Here is a 27360-nt window from a genome sequence, read left to right as displayed (position 1 = left end):
TCCAACTCTGAGACACCGCGGAAGAACTGCCTCTGGCTTTTATTAGACTAGGGCACCAGCGGGGGTTGCGCCGCGCTTCTTCCAGGCCCCCTCCGTTCCATCCTGCCTACAAGTCTCCCGAGGTCTCCGGCTTTTCCTTCTCCAGATGCTTCTTCTGGGGACCCTGGGGGGCGAGGAACAGGAGGAGGGTTAAGTCACAGGGTCTCACCAGCCGCCTGGGTTCTCGGAGCCAGCCCCGTGCCCCCTCCCGCCGGTCCCTCCCCTGCTTCCTTTCCAGCAAGACCGCGTGCCCAGTACTAGACCCCGTGCCCAGGACTAGACCCCTGAAAGCCCCTCCTGTGGATGAGTGCAGGGGCATGCGTGCCACAGATGCCTGCCCTGGGGCAGATGGGATGAGGGGTCTGAGCCCCAGAGAGCAAGGCGGATGGGCTCACCATGAAGGCCCTCTTCTCTTGGGCTGTCTGGAAGCGGCCATGGCCAAACTTGGAGGTGGTGTCAATGAACTTGAGCTCAATGTTCTCCAGGGCCTGGCGGCTGTGGTGCACCAGGAGGGACTGGGGCCCGTGGGAGAGGGAAAACAACAAGGCAGGAGGTCCCCACTCAGCCCCTCCCGTCACCCCCCAGTCCACAGAGGAGGGTCTCACTCACCCACCTTCTGTTAGAACCCCTCCCTTTTTGCTTTCCCCACCCTGCCCTCCTGGAGCAGGCTGGAGGACAGGGCAGGCCAGCCCCCCACCCCCAACCCACTCCACAGCCCATGGGGCTCCCACTCCCCAGCTCGCCACCTGGCACTGACCTTCCTCAATGTGATGACCCGCTTCTTGGTGCCCGCGATGCAACCTTTCAGCATGACAAAGTCGTTGTTGACTTCCCCGTAGTGCGGGAAGCCTCCCTGAGGGAATGTAGGTCCAGAAAAGAGGCTCTGGGTTTAGGGGCAGCTGAGAAAACTAGGGGAACTCCCCTGGCCTGGGGTGACACTCTAGATCACATCAGGACAGTCTCTGAGCCAGATCCTAAGTCCATCCTGTGACTGTCTTATTTAAAACTCTGTATTTTACAGAGGGGGAAACTGAGGCTAGGGGTGGGGGGTGATGTCACTGCTCCCAGCCCGACAGTTGCCACATCCTGCGGCTGGGGTGTGAGCCCAGGCAGCCTGACTCCAAGGGCAGAGTTGGAGCTGCTGCACCCCGAAAGCTGGGACAGGAGCTGGAGGACATGCTGTCTGCAGCGGAGACTCTGAGGCTGGCAGCGGCTTGCTGGTGCCTGAGTTCTTGGGGAGGGTGGTGCCCCGCAGGCTTGCCCCTCACACACACACACCAGACCCCTCAGCCAAATCAGCCACCCACTCTCACCAGCGGCGTGATGGATTTGTCAGTCACGTCGTAGCTGGTGGATGCATTGTTCTTAACCACCTTCCCGTCCTCCATGTGGAGCCCCCGGCCGATGCGGTAGATCTGCCAGGAGGACAGAGCATGTCGGGGACAGCAGGTGGCTTATGGGGTCAACAAGATGTCCATGCCCGTGAGAACATGGGCTGAGACCCAGGCCCTGGAGGAGGCATTTCAGAGAGCCTCAGGATCGAGGAGGTGTCTGGGTCCCTGGGGTGTGGCCATGGACATCCCCCCACCAGACCTGCAGACACACCTTCTTGTTGAGCTCCGTGCGGTGATGGTAGCCCTTCTGCCCAGCCCGGGCAATGGAGCAGCCCACGCGGGCAGGGTGCCAGGCACCAATGCAGGCCACCTTGCGCAGCCCCTTATGAGTCTTCCGCGGCAGCTTCTTCGTATGCCAGCGGCTCGTGACGCCTGCAGGCGGGAGGGGCTGGTGGCTGAGAGGCCAGTTTGGTCCCCACCCCCTCCAGGCAGCCTTCCTGGAGCCACCACCCCCATGCGGCCCTACCTTTGATGCCCCTGCCCTTGGTGACGGCAATAACATCGATGATCTCATTCTGGCTGAACACACTGTGGACGGGCACCTGCTTCTCCAGCCGGGCCTGGGCCCAGGCTACCTTCTCAGCCACCGTGCCGCCGTTCAGCTGGACCTCCATGATGTGGGCCTTCTTCTGCCGGAAGGGCAGCAGCTTCATCTGGCAGATGCAACACGGCTGGTTGGTTCCCAGAAAGTCACACTGACCCCCCTATCTGTAGACATGGCATGGCCAGCTGGTGTCCCCTGGCAGGCCTCTATGCACGCGTTCATTCAGCAGATGATCCTGTCCTCTGGTGTGGCTGCATGTCCCGTTCTGTGTGAGGAACTGGGGACACAGCTTGCCATGAGCAGACAGGGTCCTGGCCCCCACGGAGCCACCAACCAACTAGGGAACAGAAGCCAAGAAAACTCTTGGAGAGGCCTATGTGTTGTGATGGAATAGAGGGTGGAGGAGACAGTCATCGCATGTGAGGGTGGTCAAGGAGGCCCTGTCTGAGGAGGTGACATCAGAAACAAGAAGGATCCACTAGGTGAAGATCTGAGAGCTTCTAGGGCAGAGGGAACCGCATATGCAAAGGCCCTGTGGCAGGGAAGATCCTGGTTGGTGGGGAGGGGGACAGAAACAGGGCCAGTGTGTCTGGATCACGGTGAACAAGGAGGAAGGTTCAGGATGGGGAGAGGCGAGCAGAGGCCTGGCCAGACAGGTCTCATGGGGATGAGCTGGGGATTTATTCCAAGCATGGGGGCGATGTGGTCAGACGCGTGCTTTTAAACATCTCTGTGCCGCGTGAGGCACAGGCTGTGGGGACCCCCTCCGGCAGAAGCAGGGTTGGGTTAGGTCACAGCATAGGGCTCAACCAGCACTAATGGATGACCTGCTGGGGGCGCAGCAGTGAGAGGAAGTTACAGCCCATGAAGTTCACGTCCATGCACGGAGACAGGTTAACCAATGACGCACATAACCGGGAACTGCAAGTGTGAGAGTAACTGAGGCAGATGGACAGGGCCACCGCCACGGGCCTGGAAGGCTTATGTGAATGTTCCAGAATAAGGCGGAAGCTGTTGATTACCTGGACCCTACTTACAGATGGGGTTCACACACGTGTGCCCAGAGAGAGGCCCCAGCCCCCCACACTGCCACAGGGCAGGAGACCCGGGGCCTCCGGGGCCTTGGTTGCCCGCTGGTGTGGTCAGTGGCCCGTAGACTGCAGAGCGCACAGACGCCCATCACGCCAGCCCCAGGCTGCCAGCGGCCCACGTGACCGGTCAGCCAGCACCCTGGGCCTGTGCCCAGGGCTCATGGTATTTTTAGGCTGACATTTGTCAGGGCTCCCGGAAGCCCGGTTGGGGGAGGGTAGGCCTGGGGGCTGGACTGACTAGCCAGTGTGGACCAGAGGGTGGGGGCTGACCTGGGTGTGGACGATGACCCGGATGACTTTGCAGTACTTCTTCATGGCGGCAAAGTCCTTCTGCAGCTGCTTCTTGCCGTCGGCGTCACGCCACCTCTTACAGGCCTTGGTGAAGGCTTTTTTCTTGCTCTTGTGCCTGAGCCGTGCACACAAGGTACTCAGTGGGGTGAGCGGGGTGGCCTCCACTGCCCATAGTCCACCAAGCACGGGCTAGATGTCCCCCTCCGCCCTCCCCCCCTCCCCAGGGGAGGCAGTGCTGGGCCCCTGGGGTCCCTGGGCTAGTTCCGGTCGCCCTCTTTAAGCATAGATGGTCCCACCCTCGCGGCCTCAGTTTCCTCCTCCATAAAGTGGGTACCCTCCCTGCCTCCTGGAGCTGAGAGTAAGCAGCCGTGCAGGAGCCCCAGGAAGGGACGTGCCAGCTGGCCTGCGGCCACATGCCCACCTGGCCGTGGCTGCTGAGCCCACTTCTAAAGTGAACAGCCGGGACTGGCCAGGCCCCAAGTCCCGTCATGCCTAACCCTCCGCAGGACACTGGAAGATGGACATCAGTATCCCCACCCTACAGACGAAGAAACTGAGGTTCACGGAGATCAGAGCCCCCGGACGAGGAGCAAGCTGATCACAACTGCAACAGCAAACATAGGCCAGGTGGCATTTGCCAACCTCTTTTTCTGTGCTGAGCACTTGACACACACTGCTCATCTCATCCTCATGACGGCCCCACGACGCGGGGACCTGTCCTGTTCCCGTGTGATGGTGTCTGTGGTGTGTGTGTGTGTGGCAGAGGGTGGGGTGAGAGGAGATTCCAAGAGGTCCATCAGCTTGCCTGTGGTCACACAGCCTGCTCTGACACGGGCCCAGGACCCTCACCTCCCATGGAGACTCCGGTGCCTCTACCTCCATATGGAAGGAGGGTCTGTGAGGGTCCTCAGGCAGGGAGGGGGCCTTCCCTTTCAAGACTTAATGCCAGGGAAGATTTGAGACCTAAAGATGCCTTTCTTTCTGATGAGCTTGTCAGTTGTCATTTCCCTTTTCACCCTGGCTGCTAGGAAGCTCAGAACCAGCTCTGACAGGCATCACCCTGGGGGGAGAACGTTTGCTTTCTTTTTTTCCGCGAACAACTTCCTTTCCAGCCCTTAGTCCTTGTCTTCTCCTGGAGTGAAGGCACCACACACACACACACACTTCCCTGCCTTCTGCTCGCTGTGACACCCCTCCCTGCACCCACCCACCCTGCAGGAATGATCCTCACCAGTCCTTGTAGAAGCGGCGGCGGCACTCATCACTGAGATGCTCTGCGAAGATGGTCTTGAAGCTCCGCAGGCCCCGCGGGGTGGCCACATAGCCCACCACACCCACCACCACCAGAGGCGGCGTCTCCACAATCGTCACTGCCTCCACCTCCTCCCGCTTGGAAATTTCTGGATGAAACCCAGAGATGGAGAAGACATGGTGGGGGCCTCCATGTCCCATGGGGAGGAGAAGGGTGGAGGAGCCAACCACAGCCCCATCCGCCTGCGAGAGCACGGAGCACCACAGCCCCAGGGCTGCTGTGGACAGAGGCCCCCATGTGCAGGGCCCCAGGCCCCCAGCCCTCAGCCTCCCCACTCCCTGCCCTTCTCCCTGCTCTGCCCTGTGCGTGGAGTCACTGCCAGGCAAGACCCCGCCAGAGGTGTCCACGCAAGCTCTGACTTGGATCTCAGGCAAGGCCTGACCTGCTCCTGCCTCAGTTTCCCCACCAGGCTGCCCGGGAGAGGGCCAGGAGAGCCACAGCCTGGGCAGCTTCCCCCAGAGGGTCGGGCTGGCCTCCTGCAGTGGAGTACAGAAGAGCTCTAGAAGAAACCTACAACTAGTCCAAACCCATGATCTTATAGATGGTGTTACTGAGGCTGGTCCAAAGAAGTGTACGTTTAAAATATGTATTAGAGGACTTCCCTGGAGGCCCAGGGGTTAGGACTCTGAACTTTCTTCGGTTCAATCCCTGGTCGGGGGGGCTTCCCAGGTAGCACTAGTGGTAAAGAAGCTGTCTGCTAACGGAGGAGATGTAAGAGACACGTGTTCAGTCCTTGGGTCAGGAAGATCCCCTGGAGGAGGGCATGGCAACCCCAGTATTCTTGCCTGGAGAATCCCGCGGATGGGGGAGCCTGGCGGGCTACAGTCCATAAGGTTGCAAAGAGTTGGACACGACTGAAGCAACTAAGCATGCACAGGGAACTAAGATCCCACCAGCCTTGTGTTGAGGCAAAAATATATATATACAATAGAAGAGATGAAGAGCAGATGAGGGTTGCCAGGAGGTTGGGGGTAGCAGCTGTGGCTGTAAAAAGGTCACCAGGACAGACTCTTGTGGGAATGAAGTGTCCCAGGGTGGTGGGTACATGCATTTACATGTGACAGAACCGCACAGAACTACATAAACACACATCTTATTCAGGAGAATCCTGCATGTCACCCTCTGGCTGTGACATAGTACCATGGTTACAGGAGATGTTTCCATTGGGGAAACCTTCAAGGTACGTGGCGTTCCTCTTAAAACCACACGTGAATCTACGATGATCTCAAGACCAAAAGTATACTGTCACATCTGCCCTGAATCCCAGCTCATAACTTCTCCATTTCCTCATCTGTGAACCAGGGGTGATGACAGATGGCTTCTGGGGGCGTGGCCAGCAGTCAGCGTCTGACCCTTTCTGGGGCTGTTCCCCCTCCGTGAGCCCAGCTGTGGCTCCTGGCATCAGAAGGGCCTCTAGATCTTCCGGAGGTCTGGGGTGCTCTGCCCGCCCCCCGCCCCCGGCAGGGCCCCTCGAAGCACTCACTGAGGCCAGGCCGGTGCACCTCCCGCAGAGTGTGCGTCATGCCCGCCTTGTAGCCCAGGAAGGCCGTGAGGTGCACGGGCTGGCTGGGGTCGTCACGAGGCCACGTCTTCACCTTGCCCCGGTGCCGGTGGCTCCTCTTGTGTGGCAGGAAGCCCAGGTGTCCATGCCGGGGGGCAGAGAACTTCCGGTGGGACTGGGGGCGGGAGGGGAGGTAGGTCAGAGCTGGGGTCTCCCCAGGAGGGGCAGCTAGACGGTCCCAGAGTCCAGACTGGAAGTGAGCCACAGACCCCAGGCTGCGCCCGGTGGTCCTCCGGGCCTGCATCGTCCACGAGAAAGGAGGGAGGCTTCGCTAAGGGCAGTGTCTTGGGGACAAAGCCAGCTTCGGCCTCTGGCCCCCAAAGGCTCCCCGCTTCAGTGGTCCTGCCCAGCCGGGCCCAGCAGATCCTCGCTGCGGCCAGGGCACAGGGGCAGGGGGCCACTGCCATCCATCCCCCCACCTTGCTGGTCCCGGAGGCCTGAGCCCAGGCTTCCCACTATTCCCCTACTCACTGACCCCTTCACAGGCCCACGGACCTTCTCTGCTGGGAGAGACCCCAGGAGCCCACCTGCCCCTCCCCAGGAGGCCTCCATGCCCCGACCCACCCACAGCCCACTGACCATGGCAGCTGGTCCTTCAGGTCAGGAAGGGAAGGGGCCGTCCCAGCAGGCGCTGGAGGTCGAGTGGCAGGGCCAGGATGCACAGTGGCCAGATCCCAGATTTAGCCCCTGGCAGGGGAGCTCTGTCATCTCCCGTGGCGGGTGTGGGCTCTGGTGCCAAGAGCGGGCCTGGCCCAGGGCCGGGTGAAGGGGGGCAGCTGGGGCAGCCGGGGGGACACCTGGAGCCAGGGCTGGCACTCCTTCCCCAAGGGTCCTGGGATGGTCACACACCTTGTCTTCTGCCTCACGGGACCCTCCAGGACAGGAACAAGTTGGCCTGATAGAGGGCTGAGGAGCCCAGGTTGAGGGGCTTCCCTCTGGCAGCTGCCATTAAGAGAGTCTGCATCCAGTTTGCTGGCCTTGAAGCTGAGTGGATTCCTGTCCTGTCCTGAGGGCTGTGAGCCTGAGCTGGGCAAACTGGGGGGAGACGGCGAGGGCTGGATGAGTGCCCAGAGGATCACCAGAGTGTCATTCAATGTCAAGGCCCTGGACTCCAGTAGCTGTGAGCCAAGAACTCTTAGATACTTTTATGAACTTACTTTTATTTTTTTGAACTTATATTTTGAAGCTAAGTTTTGAATGAAAAGGGGATTGAAATCTCCTATTTTTTTTTATTCAAAGAGTCTATGGCTATAAAGCCTTTTAACTTTAGAGCGAGAGATTTTTTCATATTTGTTGATTTGTTTGCACTGGCTCTTAGTTGCTGTGTGCAGGATTCTCAATCTTCATTGCAGAATCTTTAGTTGCAGCATGTGGAAACTAGTTACCCAAGCAGGGATCGAACCTGGCCCCCTGCATTGGGGGCACAGAGTCTTAGCCACTGGTCCACCAGGGAAGTCCCAGAATCAGATTGTTTATAGGCCTGAGATATCTCTGCAAGGTCTGTAGACTTTGCATCACTGGGTGCTAAAATTCTGTGCTAATGAAATGTTACAATTCTTCATTTTTGTCATTGTTTTTTAATGACAAAGCTACTTTTAATCCTTTGGGCTGCGACCAGCAGGGAAAAAAAAAATCCCTGGGCAGTGGTAACCCCCTCAGCCCAGAAGTGACCCGGGGAGAGGGACTCTCTGAAGGAAGGAAGCAGAGAAGGGGCACACTGCAGACTCAGGGCCAAGGGCACACACCCTCGTGCTGCACCAAGGAGCATGTGCTAGGGGCTGCAGACACACAGGAGCCATGAAGCTTCTTGGGTTCCCCCTTCTCATTTGCCTTTTTCTTTCTGCTGCATGATCTCCAAGTCTGTGGCAGGGTGGCAGCAGAAAGCCGTCATCTGGGCGCTTTCCCTTAATGAAGTACTGAACTCTGCTTTCGCTCATTCCTGTCATGGTGATGCCTCTGGCCCACCGCCGTTGGGTCCCCTGGTTCAGTCTGACACTGCACTCCAGTGTTATGATTTGCTGACTCTGACAGTGCTATGAGTTCATGATTTGAAGATCTGAGGATGCTGTGATTCTGGATTCTGTGTGTCCATAGAGTTAATGGCTGACCCCAGCCTCTGGGCAGGAAGTGACCAGCACCCACCCTCCCTCGTGCTAGCCAGTGGCTGTACCAGGTATGGAGATCACAGAGGGTAACCAGCAAGGCCCTGGTCAGTGGAGCTGGCCTCAAGGGGACAACAGTGCTCAGGGCCAGGATGCAACCCTCAGAACCAGAAGAGAGTGCCCTGTATCCAGGGGAGGAGCCACTAGTGGGGGTGGGGGTGGGGTTAGATGGGGGCAAACCTTACACCCTGTGCTGCCCCAGGCAGCATCCTGTCCCCCCAGGCGTCCTGCAAGCTCAAGGGCATCAGCAAGTCCGTGAGAGGCCCTGGCAGAGACAGTGGGGCCCAGAGAGGGCTGTAGGGAATGGACAATCCAGGAAGGCTTCCTGGAAGAGTAGGGTGTTTGGTAGTTTGCTTTATTTGTTGACTTTACTCTTCTGGAACTGAGTTCGCCATCCTGGTGTGTTCACCATCCTGCTCCCTGCTGCACTTGGCACGTGCATCTGAAATGAGTGGTTTCCTTACTCCTTACTTACACTTCTTAAAGTGTCTCTCTGCTCCCAGAATTAAACTAGGGATCTTCTGTTTCCTTCACCTCTGATAGCAACGCCCAGCGCACGGCAGGCACTCCTCCCGTATGCGATAGCGCTGCGATCCCACGCGAGGGCGCTCGCGCCGGCCGCGAAGCGTCTCCGGAGAACCCATAATCCTCCCGAGGCCACCCTTGGGCGCTCCGGGCAAACTACAAGTCCCATGGTGCCCCGCGGGCGCCGGCCGTCCTGCGCAAGCGCGGCCGCTCAGGCGTCCTCTGTGAGGGCGAGCTAGGCCGCGGAACCCGGGCGGAGGCCGGGCATCGCGTCCGAGAGCTGAGCGCGCTGCCCGCCGCAGCCATGCCGGACAGCTGGGACAAGGACGTGTACCCCGAGCCCCCGCGCCGCACGCCGGCGCCCTCGCCGCAGACCTCGCTGCCCAACCCTATCACCTACCTTACGAAAGCCTTTGACCTCCTCGTGGACCGGCCGGTGACCCTCGTGAGAGGTACTAGCCCCGCCGGGCCCCCCGCCCCCGCCCCGGTCACTCAACGGGGGCCCCGCTGCACCCCAGGCCTCCTAGCCTCCCGGGACGCCGCCCGTCTCCCCCCGCCCCTTACGGCCCTTGCCCCCTGGGGAGCCGTCCACGCAGCCCTGGGCTCAGGCTTCTCACGTATTAGGGGCTGTTTGCGGACCGAAGTCATCTGCGTTCCGAGAGGCTTGTTAGATCTCACTCTCCCAGCGCGCTGGACATCCCGCATTTTGCACAGCAGGCGGTCCCGGAGGGCTTTTGCGGTGCAGAGGTGCTCCGATACTCCTTCGCAGGCCTACAAAATGGCCCTCCCACCGAGGTGTACTGTAACTTGCCCTCCGTGAGCTGCCCAAATGCCGCCATCTCTGGTCCAAACCAGGTGAATGTTTTTTTAAGGCATTGTTTTGTCACGCAGCTTGGTGGGGTGCAGCACCCAGAGCACTGTGCCCTTGATCACTAGTGCCAGGCGATGCGTCTGTGCAGTTAATCCGTTCCTTCAACAGCAAAACATTTGGGGTGCATAGCATGCCCTGGTGGCTCTTTTTTGGCGGAGGAACTAGATGCCTGCCCCTGCAAAGGTTTGGAATAAACAGGAGTGTAATGGCACCCCACTCCAGGACTCTTGCCTGGAAAATCCCATGGACGGAGGAGCCTGGTAGACTCCAGTCCATGGGGTCGCTAAGAGTCAGGCACGACTGAGCCGACTTCACTTTCACTTTTCACTTTCATGCATTGGAGAAGGAAATGGCAACCCACTCCAGTATTCTTGCCTGGAGAATCCCAGGGACAGAGGAGCCTGGTGGGCTGCCGTCTATGGGGTCGCACAGAGTCGGACACGACTGAAGCGACTTAGCAGCAGCAGCAGTTTTTTAGGAAGTGTTTTCTGTCTGGATAGGTGAGATCTCTCTCACTAGGTCCAGCTTGTTCATGTACGCATGGGGAAGTTGAGACCGAAGGTCGGTGGTGGCAGAACTGGGACTGGAGTCCTGCTGATGGCTCCCTGATGGGGCCTCTTTGCCTCCACAGTGGAGTCCCCGTGCTCTGGGGGAGGTGGGCCAGCAGGAGGGACTAGCAGGTGGGGGTTTGCAGAGCACAGACTCTGAATCCTGGGCTCTGAATCCTGCCGTCTCAGAGCCTGGATGTCCTCTTAAATGAAAAGGCCCCGCCCTACACAGGGTCGTGGGGACAGAGTGAGATAAGGATGGTGCCTGCCTTATAGAACTCTCCGTAAACTGCAGACGTCTGCTTGTAGCCCAGTCCTTTCCAGGACTGGCTGCCAGCCCTCCTACACCTCTTTGGGAGTCCAGTTGCCAGTCTTTGTAAAACTGGGAACATTTGGGAAACCTGCCTCTTCCACGGCTTACGAGAAATACAAAGCCAAGAGCCCCATCAGACTGTGCCTGTCCAAACCAGTAGCCTTTTTGGGTCTGGGCTTTTCTCTTTGCAGAGTTTATCGAGCGGCAGCATGCCAAGAACAAGTATTACTACTACCACCGTGAGTTCCGCCGCGTGCCAGACATCACAGAGTGCCAGGAGAAGGACGTCTTGTGCATGTTTGAAGCAGAAATGCAGTGGAGAAGAGATTAGTAAGGCTCCCCCTTTGGGCTTGTTTAGTCAGAGGATACAGAGAGCCCTGCACAATGCATGTACCCTGCTGGGGGCCATCATGCCCTTGGGAAGCTATGGGTGGAAAGGCCAGACCACAGGGCTCCCAAGCCCTGCCTTCATTTTATTTTCTCTCAGTATGGGGAAAGGAGTCCTTCTAGACCATCTTCCTTGTTTTCCTTTCAGCAAAGTTGATCAAGAAATCGTCAACATTATCCAGGAAAGGCTCAAGGCCTGTCAGCAGAGGGAAGGTGAGAGCCACAGGCAGAACTGTGCCAAGGAGCTGGAGCAGTTCACCCAGGTGGTCAAGGCCTACCAGGACCGCTGTGAGTGAGCCCTCCCACCCAGCTGCCCCCAGACCCTCCTACCTCCCACCTGCCTGCCTTCCCGACCCTACTTCCAGTCTTCACATTGGCTGTGCTAAATGCTTTACTAATTCGTCCAGTCTCTGGAGGTTTTAAGAGTCACCCTACCTGTCTGCTCAGTGACCAGACTTGGCTGCCTGACTCCTCCCTGCACAGAGAAAAGGCAAGTTCCCCTCATGGCAGGAATGGCCCATGATTCCCCTATCTCTTTCCCAGATCACGACCTGGGAGCCCATTATTCTGCCAGGAAGTGCCTGGCAAAGCAGAAGCAGAGGATGCTGGCAGAGAGAAAAGCCGCCAAAGAGGCTGCTGCTGCCTGAGGCAGCAGTGTCAGCTTTGTCACTGTTGCTAAAATAAAGAGTAATGGAGCCTGTGCCTGTAGTGTTACTTTCAGCTCCCAGAAACACTTTTCATCTCACTGGTCCTACTTCCCATCCAAATTCAGCCACCACTGAGCATAAGTCCAGTGGCTTTCACTGCAGTGGGCTTGGGTTCAAGCCCTGGTTGGGAAAGATCCCACAAGCCACATAGTGCAACCAAGAAAATTTGGGAAGAAAAACAAGACACAACTATAAACTGGTTTCATTCACTTTATTATTCCCTTTATAAAATTATGTGGTGGCTACAGCTGGGGCCTGTGTCCTCTGCACGGAGACTCTGGTGTGGGTCTTCACAAGATGGTCAGTGAATTCCTAGAAAAACAAGACACTTTTAGTTGTGCAGCTAGACGGAGTACTCCCCTCTGCTCTTCAACAGGGTGGGGGTGGTCAGTACCTGATATGGAGACTTGGTGAACACTGTCTCTTTCCAGAGGTCAGGGGTGAGGTAACTATAGGTCTTGGAAATGGCATCAAAAGTGGCCTTGGCTGGAAAAGGGAAAACCGGAGGTTAGTGAATTCACTCGAGATGAACCCCCAGATGGAGATGGAGACTGTTGCACTCCTAGGAACAAACAGGCCACTATGGGCCAGTCTGTCGTGCATTAGGAGGGCCTTTCTCTCTCTCTCTGAAAATACGCCAACCACATACAGAATGTGGTTAAGCGGAGCTGAGAGAAGATGGAGTTGGCTTGCCGGCCACCTACCGAAGTTGCCCAGGGTGGCAGTGCAGCCCCTGGCAGAAGTGTAGCAGTCGTCGATGCCGGCCATCATCAGCAGCTTCTTGGGCACAGGGGCGGAGACGATGCCAGTGCCTCTGGGGGCAGGGATGAGGCGCACCAGCACGGAGCCGCAGCGGCCAGTCACCTGGGGAGGGGTAGAGACGTCAGGGGACAAGACAGGCGGGAGTCTACACCACAGCAAGCCCTACTGTGCATGAGCATCCAGCCTACCTTGCAAGGAACCGTGTGGGGCTTGCCGATCTTGTTCCCCCAGTAGCCTCTTCGCACAGGGACGATGGACAACTTAGCCAGGATGATGGCCCCACGGATGGCGGTGGCTACTTCCTTGGAGCACTTGACACCCAGACCGACGTGTCCGTTGTAATCCCCGATGGCAACAAACGCCTGCAGAGAGACTGACGTGGGTGGGGGGCCAGGGGCCTCCACAGCATCAGTAACCACCCACCACACAGGGTCTGTTGCGCCCCTCAAGGCAAGACTGGCCACCAGGAGGCCAATCTGAGATCCCGAGGAGATCCTTCCTCTCTCTCCCCTTTACGAAAGTCACACGTGTGACGACAAGTGCAACCATGCAGAGCTGAGAGAGTCCCACGAAGATCCTTGGCAGAAACTGCCCAGGAAGGTATGATGACTGGGGTACCTTGAACCTGGTCCGCTGGCCAGCACGGGTCTGCTTTTGCACGGGCATAATCTTCAAAACCTCATCCTTGAGGGATGCTCCCAGGAAAAAGTCAATAATCTCAGACTCCTGCAACAAATAAACTCATTACAAAAAAAAAAAAAATAAGCACCTAAAGGGGAGTTAAGTGTTAGTTGCTTGTGTTGCAGTTTTTAGGACCTCATGGACTGTAAACCACCAGGCTCCCCTGCTCATGGAGTTTTCCAAGAAATAACGGGTAGCCATTTCCTTCTCCAGGGGATCTTCCCAACAAAGGGATCGAACCCGGGTCTCCTGTACTGAAGACATTTTCTTTACCGTCTGGGCTACCAGGTAAGTCCAGGGAAAGTGGAGTCTAGAACCTCTCAATGTTTGGCCAACAAGGGTTCCCTCGACTGCAGGCCACGGCCCCATCCAGGATGACCCGTGTTTACCTTGATGGGCAGAGAGAAAAGGTAGATCTCCTCAAGAGACTTGATCTTCATGTCCTTGACCAGGCGGCCCAGCTTGGTAACGGGGAGCCACTGCGAAAGAAAAAGGCGCAGGTGACCAGGGCCTCCTCCCCGGTGCTTCTAAGGGCCCGCCTCACGCGCACAGCTCAGACCTACCTCCTTGTCCTCGGCCTTGCCTCCGCGAGCTCCGCGGCCTCTGCCCCGGCCCCGACCCCGGCCGCGACCCCGGCCCCGGACGCCACTACCGAAGCCTCCGCGGAAGCCACCACGGCCTCCCATTCCGGGGCCCCCGGGGCCTCCGGGCCCTCCCGCAGCACCGGCGTCATCCGCCATTTGCTGAAAAGAGAAACAAGAACCAGTCGGTGAGTGAAGTCCTAGCATTTACAGCCGTCTCGGGCGCCCAGGCCGGGCTCCACAATGGAGCGCGGGCGCAGCATCCCGGGCCCCGTCTGATGGCGACCCAGGCCCATCTGCGACAGCAACGAGTAAAACCACTCACGTGTTTTCACGAAGAAGAAGAGAGAGAGAGCTCGCCCGACGGTGTCTTTATAAGGCGCCAAGGGTCGCGAGATCTCGGTTGCCCCGCCCCAATGGCGCTGTGCCAAGAGTATATAAACGAGCCTGTGATTGGCTGCGTGGGGCCCCGCCCCCGCCGAGCTCTGTGTGCGCATGCGTGTCTCTGGCCCCGGAACTAGCGCGACCCATATAAGGGCTCGCGCCGGCGCCACCTCGTCTTTTCCGGCTGCAGGTAGGTTGTTCCCATGGTTCTGCTGGCTTCCTGCTGTTCGCGAAGCTGTTGGGGCGGGCGGTTTGGGAGATCGGCGTTGGTTGAAAATCACCTTCGGCTCTGACCATGGCCGCAGGTGAGATTCGGCGCCCAGAGCCACCGGGGGCCTTAGCTCACTGCCCGCTTCTCTGTGTGGGGATGTGAAACCCAGGCCCCGACACGCGCCGCCGCTCCGGGCTCGGTTGCGTCCTCTCGCATGTTTCGGACTCTGGTATCTAACCTCGTCTTCTACCCGCAGGACAGCTGGATGCTCAGAATCTGAGGCCAACGCCGCAAAGACCGTCGGGGGGCGGGGGCGGGTAGGGGGGCTTTCCTTTCATCTTTCAATAAAGGTGTTGATTTAATTTATCCGTGTGTGTGTATGTGTGTGTGTGTGTGTGTTCTTGGTCCCCCCGTTATTAGCGTGCAAGTCGCATCTGTGGCTGCTGGGACCGAGGTGTGCAGTGGAGGAGATACCTTTGTGTTACACCTCTCTTCCAGCCATCTCAGCTCTGCTTTGAATGCCACACAGGGATAGAACCCGGTCTTGAAGGTTGGCAGGCGACTCCTAAGGTCCCACCCTCCAAAATCTTCTAGGATTTAATGAACTCTACACTCTGCCTTCCTTGATGGCTCAGATGGTAAAGAACCCACCTGCAATGCAGGAGACCCGGCTTCGATCCCTGGGTCAGGAGGATCCCCTGGAGAAGGAAATGTCTACCCCACTCCAGTATTCTTGACTGGAGAATCCCATGGACAGGGGAGCCTGGCGGGCTACAGTCAATGGGGCCTCAAAGAGTCGGACACGACTGAGCGATTTAAGCCTGCGCAAATATCCAGTGGCATGGAAACCAGTTCTCTTCTGTGCCTCCTGTATGGTAGTTTCCCAAGTTGGAATTGGTTTACCCATCCATACCTTTCCTCATAGGCATACCCAGGTGGTCAGAGCAGGGTCTGGGATGCTCTCCACATGCTAGGCTGCTGCTCTGGTACCACAGAAATCAGGTCCTCATCCCTGGTCTGTACCCTGGAAATAACTGGGTCTGATCCCAAGAGGCCTGGTGATGGGTCAGTGTCTAAAGCCCCCAGAGCTCTTGGGGACCTAGTCACCAGGGCGGCAACACGTGAGGAAGGAGAAACAAACCCTGCGCCTCAGCTTTCAGGAAGTAGCCCCTGGAAGCTTGGTTCCAGCCTCAGTGCTGTTTGAAAGTCAACTGTCAGCCACCCTGAAGTCAGGTTCCAGAGACCTGTCCTGGGTATGAGGTGCCCTACCCCCGACGCTCTTGAGGCGGGAGCAGAGCCAGGTGGTACCCTGGGCCAGGGCTGTGATTGGCCGGAGCTGGACAATGCTCCTGTGATGTCGGCCTGCTCCTGCTATGAAATGGCAACTCCTGAGCCCTGGCTTCAGTGGAGCTGGCGTCCAGACACAGATCATGGTGAGCTCTTAGATTTGTGCCTAATTTCAGAGACCTGCCCAAGCTGGACCCCACTCCTTATTGAAATGATCTGCACAACGGGGTACAGGGCCCCAAATGGGACAAGGAAACCTTTCAGAGACCTCTAGCCCGGGTCTAACTCCAGGCCAAGGCCTGCTTCTGCATCTGGGTCTGGTAGAAATGGGGGGTCTTGGGCCTCACTGCTGCCCCCTCACACTGGGTGCTGACCCAACCCTCCACTTGGGGTTCTCATGTGGCCCACCTCCCACCCAAAGCTTCCTGGAATCCCTTTCCATGCATGTGGAGTGGGGAGTCAGATCCTGGTCCCAGCCAGGCCCTGATGCAGGCCTGGCCTTTGCAGAGTGGCGGGTATGATCTCAACCTCTTCATCAGCCCTCCCGATTGCAACTTCCTGTGTTCTGTCTGCCACGGAGTTCTCAAGAGGCCGGTGAGGTTGCCGTGCAGCCACATCTTCTGCAAGAAATGCATCCTCCGGTGGCTAGCCAGGTGCTACTGGGCACCCAAGAGGCTCGGGGGCCAGGGCAGGGCTGGGGGGCCATGCCTAGGACCCAGAACAGAGAGGAAGGTCAGCCAAGCACTGGGTCATGGTGGCCATTAGGTTCAGCTGCCAAATCTGGGACGCTAATATAGGAGCTGGGCCCCTGTGGAATCTGCACCCTGGCCTCAGAGCTGAGTGCTCCCTATAAAGCCCTCTTACACCTCTTCCAGCTAGAGAGAAGGAAGGGCTGCCAGGGGAGGCATGTTGCTGCCACCTCCACGCCCAACAATCACCCCCACTCCTGTCTCTTAGACAAAAGACCTGTCCATGCTGCAGGAAAGAGGTGAGACACAGAAAGATGGTCCATGTGAATAAACTCCAGAAGATCATTGGCCGCTTGGAAGTCAAGGTAACTCAGAACACCCCCTCCCATCACCCTACCCTCCTCCCCTCTGCATGGGTCGGGGCAAAGCCAGCAGAGGGGTTGAAAAGAACCCCACTCTCAGAACTGAGAGTTTCTATTCCACCAATACACTGCTCCCCTTAGGGTTATCAGACCTGGCTGAATGTGAGTCACTTCTCTACAACATACTTGATGTGTGCTTTGGGGCAAGTTACCTAACTTTTCTGAGCTCTAAGAGCCCCAGCTGTAAAATGGGGATAATAAAGGATGGAGAGCCTACTGTGGTGCCATTGCTCTCTAGCCTCATAGTTTTATAGATAGGGAAATTGAGATTACAAAAAAAAAAAAACAACCTTGGCTGGGGAGTGCCTTTTTGGTCTAGTGGTTAGGATTTGGCACTTTCGCTGCCATCAGTTCAGTTCAGTCACTCAGTCATGTCCAACCCTGTGACCCCATGGACTGTAGCACACCAGGCCTCCCTGTCCATCACCAACTCCCGGAGTTTACTCAGACTCATGTCCATTAAGTCGGTGATGCTATCCAACCATCTCATCCTCTGTTGTCCCCTTCTCCCACCTTCAGTCTTTCTCAGCATCAGGGTCTTTTCACATGAATGAGTTCTTTGCATCAAGTGGCCAAAGTATTGGAGTTTCAACTTCAGCATCAGTCCTTCCAACGAATATTCAGGACTGATTTCCTTTATGATTGACTAGATCTCCTTGCAGTCCAAGGGGCTCTCAAGAGCCTTCTCCAACAGCACAGTTCAAAAGCATCAATTCTTTGGCAGTCAGCTTTCTTTATAGTCCAACTCTCACATCCACACATGACTATTGGAAAAACCATAGCATTGACTAGACAGACCTTTGCTGGCAAAGTAATGTCTCTGCTTTTTAATATGCTGTCTAGGTTGGTCATAGCTTTTCTTCCAAGGAGTAAGCGTCTTTTAATTTCATGGCTGCAGTCACCATCTGCAGTGATTTTGGAGCTCAAGAAAATAAAGGCTCTCACTGTGTCCATTGTTTCCCCATCTATTTGCCATGAAGTGATGGGACCAAATGCCATGATCTTTGTTTTCTGAATGTTGAGTTTTAAGCCAATTTTTTTCACTCTCCTCTTTCACTTTCAATAAGAGGCTCTTCATTTTCTGCCATAAGGGTGCTGTCATCTGCATATCTGCATATTTCTCCTGACAATCTTGATTCCAGCTTGTGCTTCATCCAGCCTGGTATTTTGCATGATACACTCTGCATAGAAGTTAAGTAAGCAGAGTGACAATATACAGCCTTGACGTATTCCTTTTCCGATTTGGAACCAGTCTGTTGTTTCATGTCCAGTTCTAACTGTTGCTTCTTGATGTGCATACAGATTTCTCAGGAGGCAGGTACGGTGGTCTGGTATTCCCATCTCTTGAAGAATTTTCCACAGTTTGTTGTGATGCACACAGTCAAAGGCTTCGGCACAGTCAATAAAGCAGATGTTTTTCTGGAACTCTTGCTTTTTCGATGATCCAATGGATGTTGGCAATTTGATCTCTGGTTCCTCTTCCTTTTCTAAATCCAGCTTGAACATTTGGAAGTTCATGGTTCACGTACTGTTAAAGCCTGGCTTGGAGAATTTTGAGCATTACTTTACTAGCGTGTGAGATGAGTGCAATTATGCTGTAGTTTGAACATTCTTTGGTATTCCCTTTCTTTGAGATTGGAATGAAAACTGACCTTTTCCACTCCTGTGGCCACTGCTGGGTTTTCCAAATTTGCTGACATATTGAGTGCAGCACTTTAACAGCATTATCTTTTAGGATTTGAAATAGCTCAACTGGAATTCCATCACCTCCACTAGCTTTGTTCACAGTGACGCTTCCTAAGGCCCCACTTGACTTCGCATTCTAGGATGTCTGGCTCTAGGGGAATGATCACACCATTGTGGCTATCTTACAAATAGCTGAGAAAAGAAAAGAAGCTAAAGGCAAAGGATTAAAGGAAAGATATACCCATTTGAATGCAGAGTTCCAAAGAATAGCAAGGAGAGATAAGAAAGCCTTCCTCAGTGATCAAGGCAAAGAAATAGAGGAAAACAATAGAATGGGAAAGACTAGCGATCTCTTCAAGAAAATTAGAGATACCAAGGGAACATTTCATGCAAAGATGGGCTCAATAAAGGACAGAAATGGTATGGACCTAACAGAAGCAGAAGATATTAGGAAGAGGTGGCAAGAATACCAAAAACTATACAAAAGAGATCTTCATGACTCAGATAACCACGATGGTGTGATCATTCACTACTATATCCTGGGTTCAATTCCAAGAAAAAAAGAAGAAAAAAAAAAAGCCCGGCATACATACAACCCACTAGACCAAGCCAACCATGTAACTCCCTGTTCTCTACATCTCCTGTCCCCACTCCTCTGAGATCTAGATTTTTCCTACCTTCAAGCATTTGCTACAGTTTCCCTCTCTCTACCACATCACTGGTAGCCTAAAAGCTTGGGAGGCTGCCAGTCCAGTGTTTCCTGGTCAGTGGAACCTCAGGGATGGGGGATTCTTGGGGGTGTCTGGAGATGTCCCCAACCTGGTTTGGCTCACACGATGCTCTCCTCTACCCCCAGTGCAGGAACGCTGAAGCTGGCTGCCAGGTGACGTGCCCCCTGGCCCATCGCAAGGGACACCAGGACTCATGCCCCTTCGAGCTGATGGTTTGCCCCAATGAAGGCTGCATGTTGCGGGTACCTCGTGGGGCCCTGGATGAGCACAGGCAGAATTGCCAGCATGGTGCCCATCATCGCTGCTCCCTGGGCTGCGGGGCCACCCTGGGCCCAGTCGAGCGGGCAAATCACAACTGCTACCGGGAGCTGCGAGAGGCCTGGTGCCAGCGCCAGCAGCGCAGCCGAACCTTGGTGCTCTGCCTGCTGCAGCACATGCGCAAAATGCACCGGACCACCGGCCTCATCCGACGGCAGCTGGCGGACTTCCTGGAGGAAGATGACCCCCTGCTCGTGGGTGCCCCGCAAGAGGAGGCTGAGGCCACCCCAGAAGGCAGCATTGGGGTTGAGGTGTGGGGGCCCCAGGGCCAAGCTACCTTGTAAATAGAGGGTAAATAAATGCAGAGCCCAGGTCTGGCCGCCTCACTACCACTGTGCTTGCGGACCTCACCCCGCCTCCTCCAGGAACTACTCCTCTCAGGGGAAAGAGGCACCTTAGCTTTTCCCCTGGACTTCTCCAAGTTCTTTCCCACCAGTTCCTCACACTGACTTTTCCCCTCAGCTCTCTGCCTGGTTTTTTCTCACTCGATTGTCTCCTCTGCAGAGGTTCTCCCTGACCATCCTTTCCCAGTCCTCCTTCCCAGTTACCTTCTTCCAATCTGTTTCCTGGCTTCGCAGCCAGTAGCACAAACAGCTCAAACCCCTGAAGTCAAAGTACAAGCCAACTGCTCACAGTGATTCCCGAGGATCCCTCCTTATCTTGTTTCTGCCCTATATTCTCCTTCCTACTCACTCCCTGCAGCCACACCGGCTTGTTTCTCCTAAATGCCAGGCTTCTGCACTGCCTGTTCCTCAGTCTGAAGCATTGTTCCCCGAGATAATCAGAGGGCTCCCTGTTTCACCAACCTTCGGCTTTGCTCGCCCGGTTCACCTTTACAAGGAAGCCTCCTTCATCGCCCAGTTTAAAGCTGCGCCCCCTGCACTCCACTCCATCCTCACCCTGCTACATTCTTTCCAGGACACTAACCCACTCCAGTGTCCTTGCCTGGAGAATCCCAGGGACGGGGGAGCCTGGTGGGCTGCCGTCTGTGGGGTCGCACAGAGTCGGACACGACTGAAGCGACTTAGCAGCAGCAGCAGCAGCAACCACTTAACAAGATTATTCCAGGCCCTTCCTCTGCCCAGCCCTCACTTCACTAGCACGGCATCTTCTCTGGTGTCTCTCAAGTGCCTAGAACAGAGAACGTGCTCAATCAATATTCGAACGTCTCCGAAATCGCCCGATTTACTACCAGGAGGAGAAGGGGACGACAGAGGATGAGATGGTTGGATGGCATCACCGACTCGATGCACATGAGTCTGAGCAAACTCCGGGAGTTGGTGATAGACAGGGAAGCAGTCCATGGGGTCGCAAAGAGTCGGACTGGACAGAGCGACTAAACTGAAGTAGTTCCCTGCGGTATTTCTCATACCATACGCTAAGGCGGAGCCCGGTTCAGGGCTCTGCTAACCCACCGCGCTTAACCCAAACCCCAGAATGCCAAGGGGGCAGGAGTTTTGGGATTACTTCAATAACCAGTTCCTACGAAAACCTTTTCAAATTTCCATTTAAAAGACAGGCGGCTGGAGACTCCAGCACCCTCCGAGTTCAGGCCTCCCGCCCCTGCCACTCCCAAGTTACTCTATGCCCCACCCGCCAGGCCGGAAACGCCTCTGCCATCTTCCGCTTGCTGACGCCGCGCCTCTGCCCACAGCAAAGATGTCGCCGAGGTCGCAGCGCCGATGACGTCACAGTAGTAGTGGGCGGTGACGCCATCTCTGCGAGCCCAAGGTGCGGAATGGCTCCCGGGTCTCCCTCACGCGGTGGCACCGGCGACATGGCTGAGGTGGCGGCCGGAGTGGGCCGCTTCAAGTCCAAGTAAGCTGGGGCGCTGGGGCTGGGGGCGAACCCGCCGCTGGGGCTGGGGGCGCCGCCGAGGGAGGGAGCCGGGTTCGCAGCCGCAGTAGCGAAGGCGCCGGCGTGGGTCCCACACGCATCGGTTTGGGGAGGGATGAGGTACTGACGGGGCTGGGTCCTAACAGGCGGGCGGCGGCGTCGCGGCTGCGGCATCAGGTGGCAGAGCAGGCACTGACAGCGCTCAGCTTTCGGAGGGCAGGCCCTGGAGCCTGGCCGGGTGCAGCTAGCTTCCGCGACCTAAAGTTGAAGCAGTTTCGGTCGGGGGTGGGGACAAGAGATCCCAAAGCGAGAGGAAGGGTCGAGGCCGGTCCTAGACGGTGGGAGTCCCCACCGCCTAGACGACGGCAGAAGAGCCACCTGTGGGCCAGGCGGCCTGGGGAGCTTTCACATGCTCTCTTCTCCAAGGACTGGGAAGAGAGGTCAGGACATGAGCTAGACCTCCGTGGCCAGGAGTCCCTGAATCCCGGGCTTATGCAATCCCCAACTTGATGTTGAATGTCTAAGTGCTGTGTTCCCGGGTCCAGACAGACTCAGTGTAACGCGCAGGAGCAGAGTTTGATGGGGGTAAACCTACCAAGCAGATCATTTCCATCAGTAGCTGTGACAAGCACTAGCAAGGGGAAGCCCTGATGCCAAGACTGCCTCTGTTGGATGGTCGAGCGGGCTCAGGGGGCCTCCAGCTTCCTCTTGGCCATCAGGCTTACTTTAGTGGAGTTAGCCAGGCACCTTGGAAATTCAGAGAGGCCCAGGCTGGGAATAGGGAACAGCCTGTGTGAACACAAAGGATCAGAAGAGACCCCTCATGGCAGGTTCTTGGGAATATGTAAGGAGAGGAGAGGGTTTCAGGGCAGGGGACAGCACAAACGAGTTGTGTTCTAAAACGCCTCTCTGGGAGCAAGCTTTGAGAGAGTGGTGAAGAGGCTATAGCAGCTCCCCAGAGAGGAGAGTGCCGTGGCCTGGACCAGCAAGGAAGTAGCCGAGGTGGGGGGTGAGGATAATCTGCCTGGAGAGTGGGGTGGAGGAAGGAACTGGGGTTGAGGAGGGGCAGGCTGGAGTTGGACCTCAAGGATAAGGATGTTTGAAGAGGATGTTGCTATGGGCTGGTACCCAGGCCTGGCCTCCTATGGCCAGCAGAGGGCGTCCAAGGCCTGGCTTGCTAGGCACCCTGGAGTCTCTGGGATTTGGACTGCCTTTGCTTCCCTGGGCCCATGTGGATCACTGACCCGCTCAGGGTCCCAAATCTTCTATAACAAGGGGGTACTAATACCCACCTCCAAATATGGTTGAGAGTGGTAAAGAAGGTAACAGACGAGCTCATCACCCCACCCTGCACGCGTGTGCACACACACATACCAGAATCCCAGCCCTCCCAGAAGCTCCTCAAGGGTTGGGCCCTATTGGGTTGACCTCTGGGAGAGCACCTAGCACAGGGCTGGGCACCGGGGACCACGGGGTGGTGGTTCACTCTCTTGCCCTGTCTTCCCTCCAGCTATGCTGTTGAGCGCAAAATCGAGCCTTTCTACAAGGGCGGGAAGGTGCAGGTACTGGCCCCGGGGTAGGGCGGGGGGGTTGGCAGGGTGATGAGGCAGCCTGGAGCTGCAGGGTGTTCCCTTGGCTGAGACCCCTTTGCCCCCAGCTGGACCAGACTGGACAGCACCTCTTCTGTGTCTGTGGCGCCAGAGTCAACATCTTGGATGTGGCCTCGGGGGCCGTGCTGCGGAGCCTGGAGCAGGTGAGGGCGGGGAGGGTCAGGGCGAGGGCCTGGTGTGGACGGCGGCCTGTTCTCATGGTGCCCTGCGCACCCACTCTCACCCCTAGGAGGACCAGGAGGACATCACTGCCTTTGACCTCAGCCCCGACGACAAGGTATGTGCGATCAGGACTGGAGGCGGGCTCCGGTACCTCCCACCCAGACTGAGTGGGTGAGGATGGCATGTACACCCGTGCCCCAGCTGAACTGCGTCCTCCCCTAGGTGCTGGTGACAGCCAGCCGGGCCCTGCTGCTGGCTCAGTGGGCCTGGCAAGAGGGCAGTGTCACCCGCCTGTGGAAGGCGATACACACAGCCCCTGTGGCCACCATGGCCTTCGACCCCACCTCCACACTGCTAGCCACAGGTAGGACCCCGGCTGGGTTGGGAGCGGCGAGCCAGGCGGGGATCTTTGGGCCCACAGCGCCCCCACCTCGGATCCACTCCCACAGGCGGCTGTGATGGGGCCGTGCGCGTCTGGGACGTCGTGCGGTGCTATGGGACACACCACTTTCGGGGCTCGCCGGGCGTTGTGCAGTGAGTCAGGGCGGTGGGGGGCGGGGGCGGGGGGCGTCACTGCCAGGGCGACACAGCTCACAGCTCCGCCCCGCCTGCCTGCAGCCTGGTGGCCTTCCACCCGGACCCCGCTCGCCTTCTGCTCTTCTCCTCGGCCGCAGACACCAGCATCCGCGTGTGGTCGCTGCAGGAGCGGTCGTGCCTGGCCGTGCTGACTGCCCACTACAGTGCTGTCACGTCTCTGACCTTCAGTGCCGATGGCCACATCATGCTCAGGTCAGAGCCCAGCGCCCCGGCCTTGGCAGGGAAGGGAGGGCCACAGCCGCGGCCTGGGCACTGAGGTGGGTGTCCCCCCAGCTCGGGCCGGGACAAGATCTGTGTCATCTGGGACCTGCGGAGCCTCCAGGCCACAAGGACCGTGCCAGTGTTTGAGGTGGGGGCGCCAGGGCCAGTGAGGGCGGTGGGAGGGGAGGGGCGGCGGGGCTGGGGCCTCCACCCCTGACCCCCTTGCCCTCAGAGCGTGGAGGCCGCGGTGCTGCTGCCGGAGGAGCCGGCACCGGAGCTGGGTGTGAAGTCCGCGGGCCTGCACTTCCTGACGGCCGGCGACCAAGGTGCGTGGGCTGGGCACGGGCGGGAGGGGGTGGGGGCCGGCGGACCCTGAGTCCCAGTGGCCTTGTCCCCGCACAGGTGTGCTGCGCGTGTGGGAGGCGGCCTCTGGGCGGTGTGTCCACGCACAGCAGCGGCTGCCCGGCCCTGGGCGGGAGCTGACCCACTGCACCCTGGCCCACGCCACCGGCCTGCTCCTCAGCGTCACTGCCGACCACAACCTGCTGCTCTACGACGCGCGCTCCCTGCAGCTGCGGAAACAGGTGCGCGTGCACTGCCCCTGCTAGGCCCCGCCCTGGTGCCAACACCCCCACCCCGCTCACCCAGCCTGCCCCATGTCCCTCCTGCCCCACAGTTCGCCGGCTACAGCGAGGAGGTGCTGGATGTCCGGTTCCTTGGGCCTGAGGACTCCCACGTTGTCGTGGCGTCTAACAGCCCCTGCCTGAAGGTGTTTGATCTACAGACCTCAGCCTGCCAGATTCTCCACGGCCACACAGGTGAGGGCAGGAACCAGGCCCTAGGCCCTTACCCGGATGGAGTGCCTGGCCTGACCTCAGCTGATCTCTAGCTACGGCCACTCCACTTTCTTCCAGACATCGTCCTGGCCCTAGACGTGTTCCGGAAGGGGCGGCTCTTTGCTAGCTGTGCCAAGGTGAGACACCAAAGGAACTGAGGGGCAGGGACTGGTGGGGAAGCCCTGCCCAGCCTCCCCTCACCCTTCGGATCCCCAGGATCAGAGCATCCGCGTCTGGAGGATGAACAAGGCCGGTGAGGTGGCTTGTGTGGCTCAGGGCTCTGGGCACACACACAGCGTGGGCACCATCTGCTGCTCCAGGTAGTGGTCAGGGCCGGGGGTGTCACAGAGGCAGAGGCGGCTCTCACCTTGCTCTCCGAGTCTCCAGCCCAGGGGTGTGGAACAGAGGCTGGGGCAGGGTACCCCAAGGGACTGCGGTTCCTTAGAAGTAGCCTTGAGGTTGGTGGGTAAAAGGACACTGAGCGATGCCCGGGGTAGGGGTCCCACTGTTGGACTGAGTCACCAGGGGTGCCGGGGTGGGGGGCACATAGCAGTTCCAGTCGTGGGGCAGGCTTCCCGGTCTCCTGAGGTCTGGCAGGCCTGAGCGGTGGGGCTCTGCCGGCAGGGCTGGCCAGGGCTCAGCAGGTGTCTCCCTTCCCCTAAATCCGGCCGCAGGCTGAAGGAGACGTTCCTGGTGACGGGCAGCCAGGACTGCACTGTGAAGCTCTGGCCCCTCCCTGAAGCCCTGCTGTCCAAGGGCACAGGCCACGAGGGCGGCCCGGTCCTCCTGCAGGCCCAGGCCACGCAGCGCTGCCACGACAAGGTGACCGCACGCAGCGCCCGGGTGGGGTCATGGCCAGGCCCTCGCCAGGACGGGGCTCTGAGCAGCTGCCTGCTCTTGCCACCAGGACATCAATAGTGTGGCTGTCGCCCCCAATGACAAGCTGCTGGCCACGGGCTCACAGGACCGTACGGCCAAACTCTGGGCCCTGCCACAGTGCCAGCTGCTGGGCACCTTCTCGGGCCACCGGCGCGGCCTCTGGTGCGTCCAGTTCTCGCCCATGGACCAGGTGCTGGCCACGGCCTCGGCCGATGGCACCATCAAGCTCTGGGCCCTGCAGGACTTCAGCTGCCTCAAGGTGAGCCGCCCCTGGCCCAGGCCTGGCACCCCCTCCATCCCAGACCCGGCCCCCCACCCGACGCCTCACCCCCCACCCCCCCACAGACTTTCGAGGGGCATGATGCTTCTGTGCTGAAGGTGGCCTTTGTAAGCCGCGGCACGCAGCTGCTGTCCAGGTGAGTAGGGGGTGGGCAGGGCCGGGGTGCGCCGGGTGGGCCCAGGCTGAACCCCTCCCCACCCCCACCCCAGTGGCTCTGACGGGCTCCTGAAGCTCTGGACCATCAAGAACAACGAGTGCGTGCGGACGCTGGACGCTCACGAGGACAAGGTCTGGGGGCTGCACTGTAGCCGGCTGGACGACCGCGCCCTCACCGGTGCCAGTGACTCCCGCGTCGTCCTCTGGAAGGTGTGTGGGCCAGGGAGGGCATCACAGTGGGCAGGGCAGCGTGGGGGCCAGTCTGAGCCCAATGTGACCCCGGTCTGACCCCAGGACGTGACCGAGGCGGAGCAGGCCGAGGAGCAGGCCAAGAGAGACGAGCAGGTGGTCAAGTAAGTGGGGTCTCCCCGCCCCCCAGCTCGGAGTCGGTGCGCTGGTCCCTCCTCTCTGGAGCAGCCACCCTGCTTGCCTGGCCGGGTCCCCCAGGGGCCCTGTGCCCTGTCCCCTCCTTGCCCTCCAGGCAGCAAGAGCTCGACAACCTGCTCCATGAGAAGCGCTACCTGCGGGCGCTGGGCCTGGCCATCTCCCTGGACCGGCCCCACACTGTGCTGACCGTCATCCAGGGTCAGTGCTGCCTCGGGCTGCACGGGGCGGGTCTCTCGGGATCTGTGCTGCCCCTTCCCTATGGCTCAACCTCTTCTCCACCAGCAGCCATCCGAAGGGACCCCGAGTCCTGCGAGAAGCTGGAAACCACGGTGCTCCAACTGCGGCGCGACCAGAAAGGTCTGGGGTGGGCAGGTCAGGCCGGATGGGGCCGCGTGAGGCTGGGGGTGCGGGGGCAGGTGTGACTGTGCTGTCGCCCACAGAGGCTTTGCTGCGCTTCTGCGTCACATGGAACACCAACTCGCGGCACTGCCACGAGGCCCAGGCCGTGCTGGGTGTGCTGCTGCGGCATGAGGCCCCGGACGAGCTGCTGACCTATGATGGTGTGCGGGCCTCCCTCGAGGGCCTGCTGCCCTACACCGGTGAGTGGGCCGGCCGGGGGGCGGGCAGGGCCGTCCGCCACACTCGGCCGCCCCTGACAGCCTGCGGTCCTCCCCCAGAGCGGCACTTCCAGCGGCTCAGCCGGATGCTGCAGGCAGCCACCTTCCTGGACTTCCTGTGGCACAACATGAAGCTGCCCGCCCTCCCCACGGCCCCCGCGGCCCTGTGAAACACAGGGAAACACAGACTCTGCTGTCTTGGCTCCCTGTGTCCGTCTTGACTTCATCTCACCCCCTGGTCCTGGGCCACAGCTGGCCCACCCCCAGACCTGCCCTTCAGCACAGACATGGCTCTGTCAGTC

General features: G+C 58.4%; 5 protein-coding genes and 3 non-coding genes across 11 annotated transcripts; 4 read left to right on the top strand and 4 right to left on the bottom strand.

Moving 5' to 3' along the window:
* Positions 1-24: 24 nt before the first annotated feature.
* Positions 25-6967, bottom strand: RPL3L (ribosomal protein L3 like). Of its 3 annotated transcripts, none has more exons than XM_005886812.3 (10): positions 6812-6967; positions 6155-6347; positions 4591-4759; positions 3339-3474; positions 1900-2086; positions 1645-1805; positions 1353-1454; positions 797-892; positions 435-554; positions 25-163 (listed from the first exon to the last, which is right to left on the bottom strand). In XM_005886812.3, exons 1-10 carry the CDS (start codon positions 6812-6814, stop codon positions 107-109), a joined length of 1224 nt encoding a protein of 407 aa, XP_005886874.2. In that variant the 5' UTR covers positions 6815-6967; the 3' UTR covers positions 25-106. The 3 variants fall into 3 exon arrangements, with proteins under 3 accessions (XP_005886874.2, XP_070218922.1, XP_014338581.2); XM_070362821.1 differs by lacking the exon at positions 6812-6967 and adding an exon at positions 6728-6805; XM_014483095.2 differs by lacking the exon at positions 6812-6967 and having other exon boundaries at positions 6155-6697.
* A 2146-nt stretch (positions 6968-9113) lies between these two features.
* On the top strand, positions 9114-11738 carry NDUFB10 (NADH:ubiquinone oxidoreductase subunit B10). The gene is made up of 4 exons (XM_005886811.2): positions 9114-9371; positions 10843-10981; positions 11187-11326; positions 11582-11738. The coding sequence occupies exons 1-4, from the start codon at positions 9224-9226 to the stop codon at positions 11683-11685; spliced, it is 531 nt and encodes a 176-aa protein (XP_005886873.1). The 5' UTR covers positions 9114-9223; the 3' UTR covers positions 11686-11738.
* A 203-nt stretch (positions 11739-11941) lies between these two features.
* On the bottom strand, positions 11942-14214 carry RPS2 (ribosomal protein S2). The gene is made up of 8 exons (XM_070362823.1): positions 14095-14214; positions 13752-13931; positions 13578-13667; positions 13126-13233; positions 12696-12869; positions 12450-12609; positions 12140-12231; positions 11942-12057 (listed from the first exon to the last, which is right to left on the bottom strand). Exons 2-8 carry the CDS (start codon positions 13926-13928, stop codon positions 11977-11979), a joined length of 882 nt encoding a protein of 293 aa, XP_070218924.1. The 5' UTR covers positions 13929-13931; positions 14095-14214; the 3' UTR covers positions 11942-11976.
* LOC138985674 (small nucleolar RNA SNORA64/SNORA10 family) lies at positions 12295-12423 on the bottom strand. Its single transcript, XR_011462714.1, has one exon. It is a non-coding gene; the product is annotated as a small nucleolar RNA SNORA64/SNORA10 family (small nucleolar RNA).
* Positions 12939-13072, bottom strand: LOC138985673 (small nucleolar RNA SNORA64/SNORA10 family). The gene has a single exon (XR_011462713.1). It is a non-coding gene; the product is annotated as a small nucleolar RNA SNORA64/SNORA10 family (small nucleolar RNA).
* A 204-nt stretch (positions 14215-14418) lies between the features above and the next one.
* On the top strand, positions 14419-14545 carry LOC138985681 (small nucleolar RNA ACA64). The gene has a single exon (XR_011462722.1). It is a non-coding gene; the product is annotated as a small nucleolar RNA ACA64 (small nucleolar RNA).
* Positions 14546-15619: 1074 nt separating this feature from the next.
* RNF151 (ring finger protein 151) lies at positions 15620-19785 on the top strand. The gene is given in 5 exon segments (XM_070362591.1): positions 15620-15745; positions 16159-16304; positions 16609-16705; positions 19305-19750; positions 19752-19785. Coding segments are annotated over 5 exon segments (849 nt in total).
* Positions 19786-21163: 1378 nt separating this feature from the next.
* TBL3 (transducin beta like 3) lies at positions 21164-27261 on the top strand. 2 transcript variants are annotated; one of them, XM_070362307.1, is made up of 22 exons: positions 21164-21315; positions 22844-22895; positions 22991-23086; positions 23173-23220; positions 23328-23469; positions 23555-23639; positions 23724-23894; positions 23976-24051; positions 24136-24229; positions 24306-24487; positions 24580-24721; positions 24818-24876; positions 24956-25059; positions 25414-25561; positions 25647-25877; positions 25964-26034; positions 26108-26264; positions 26349-26407; positions 26536-26639; positions 26727-26798; positions 26882-27040; positions 27119-27261. In XM_070362307.1, exons 1-22 carry the CDS (start codon positions 21236-21238, stop codon positions 27226-27228), a joined length of 2442 nt encoding a protein of 813 aa, XP_070218408.1. In that variant the 5' UTR covers positions 21164-21235; the 3' UTR covers positions 27229-27261. The 2 variants fall into 2 exon arrangements, with proteins under 2 accessions (XP_070218408.1, XP_070218407.1); XM_070362306.1 differs by having other exon boundaries at positions 26724-26798.
* Positions 27262-27360: the final 99 nt, after the last annotated feature.

The sequence above is a fragment of the Bos mutus genome, chromosome 25 (genome assembly GCF_027580195.1).
Source record: "Bos mutus isolate GX-2022 chromosome 25, NWIPB_WYAK_1.1, whole genome shotgun sequence".
Classification (NCBI taxonomy): Eukaryota; Metazoa; Chordata; class Mammalia; order Artiodactyla; family Bovidae; genus Bos; species Bos mutus.
The sequence above is the reverse complement of the archived record's forward strand: the minus strand, read 5'-3'. Positions and strand labels throughout refer to the sequence as shown.

Excerpts from the sequence above, each read along its gene's own strand:
- RPS2 (XM_070362823.1), bottom strand. The coding sequence starts at position 13,928 with ATGGCGGATGACGCCGGTGCTGCGGGAGGGCCCGGAGGCCCCGGGGGC. Across the intron at positions 13,668-13,751 it reads GCAAGGCCGAGGACAAGGAG|TGGCTCCCCGTTACCAAGCT; the intron begins GTAGGTCTGAGC and ends TTTCTTTCGCAG. Across the intron at positions 12,058-12,139 it reads TCACCAAGTCTCCATATCAG|GAATTCACTGACCATCTTGT; the intron begins GTACTGACCACC and ends TTGTTTTTCTAG.
- RPL3L (XM_014483095.2), bottom strand. The coding sequence starts at position 6,476 with ATGCAGGCCCGGAGGACCACCGGGCGCAGCCTGGGGTCTGTGGCTCAC. Across the intron at positions 4,760-6,154 it reads GGTGCACCGGCCTGGCCTCA|AAATTTCCAAGCGGGAGGAG; the intron begins GTGAGTGCTTCG and ends GGTTTCATCCAG. Across the intron at positions 1,455-1,644 it reads GCACGGAGCTCAACAAGAAG|ATCTACCGCATCGGCCGGGG; the intron begins GTGTGTCTGCAG and ends TCCTCCTGGCAG.
- TBL3 (XM_070362306.1), top strand. The coding sequence starts at position 21,236 with ATGGCTCCCGGGTCTCCCTCACGCGGTGGCACCGGCGACATGGCTGAG. Across the intron at positions 25,562-25,646 it reads CGCAGCGCTGCCACGACAAG|GACATCAATAGTGTGGCTGT; the intron begins GTGACCGCACGC and ends TCTTGCCACCAG. Across the intron at positions 26,640-26,723 it reads TGTGCTGACCGTCATCCAGG|CAGCCATCCGAAGGGACCCC; the intron begins GTCAGTGCTGCC and ends CTTCTCCACCAG.
- NDUFB10 (XM_005886811.2), top strand. The coding sequence starts at position 9,224 with ATGCCGGACAGCTGGGACAAGGACGTGTACCCCGAGCCCCCGCGCCGC. Across the intron at positions 9,372-10,842 it reads GCCGGTGACCCTCGTGAGAG|AGTTTATCGAGCGGCAGCAT; the intron begins GTACTAGCCCCG and ends TTCTCTTTGCAG. Across the intron at positions 11,327-11,581 it reads CAAGGCCTACCAGGACCGCT|ATCACGACCTGGGAGCCCAT; the intron begins GTGAGTGAGCCC and ends TCTCTTTCCCAG.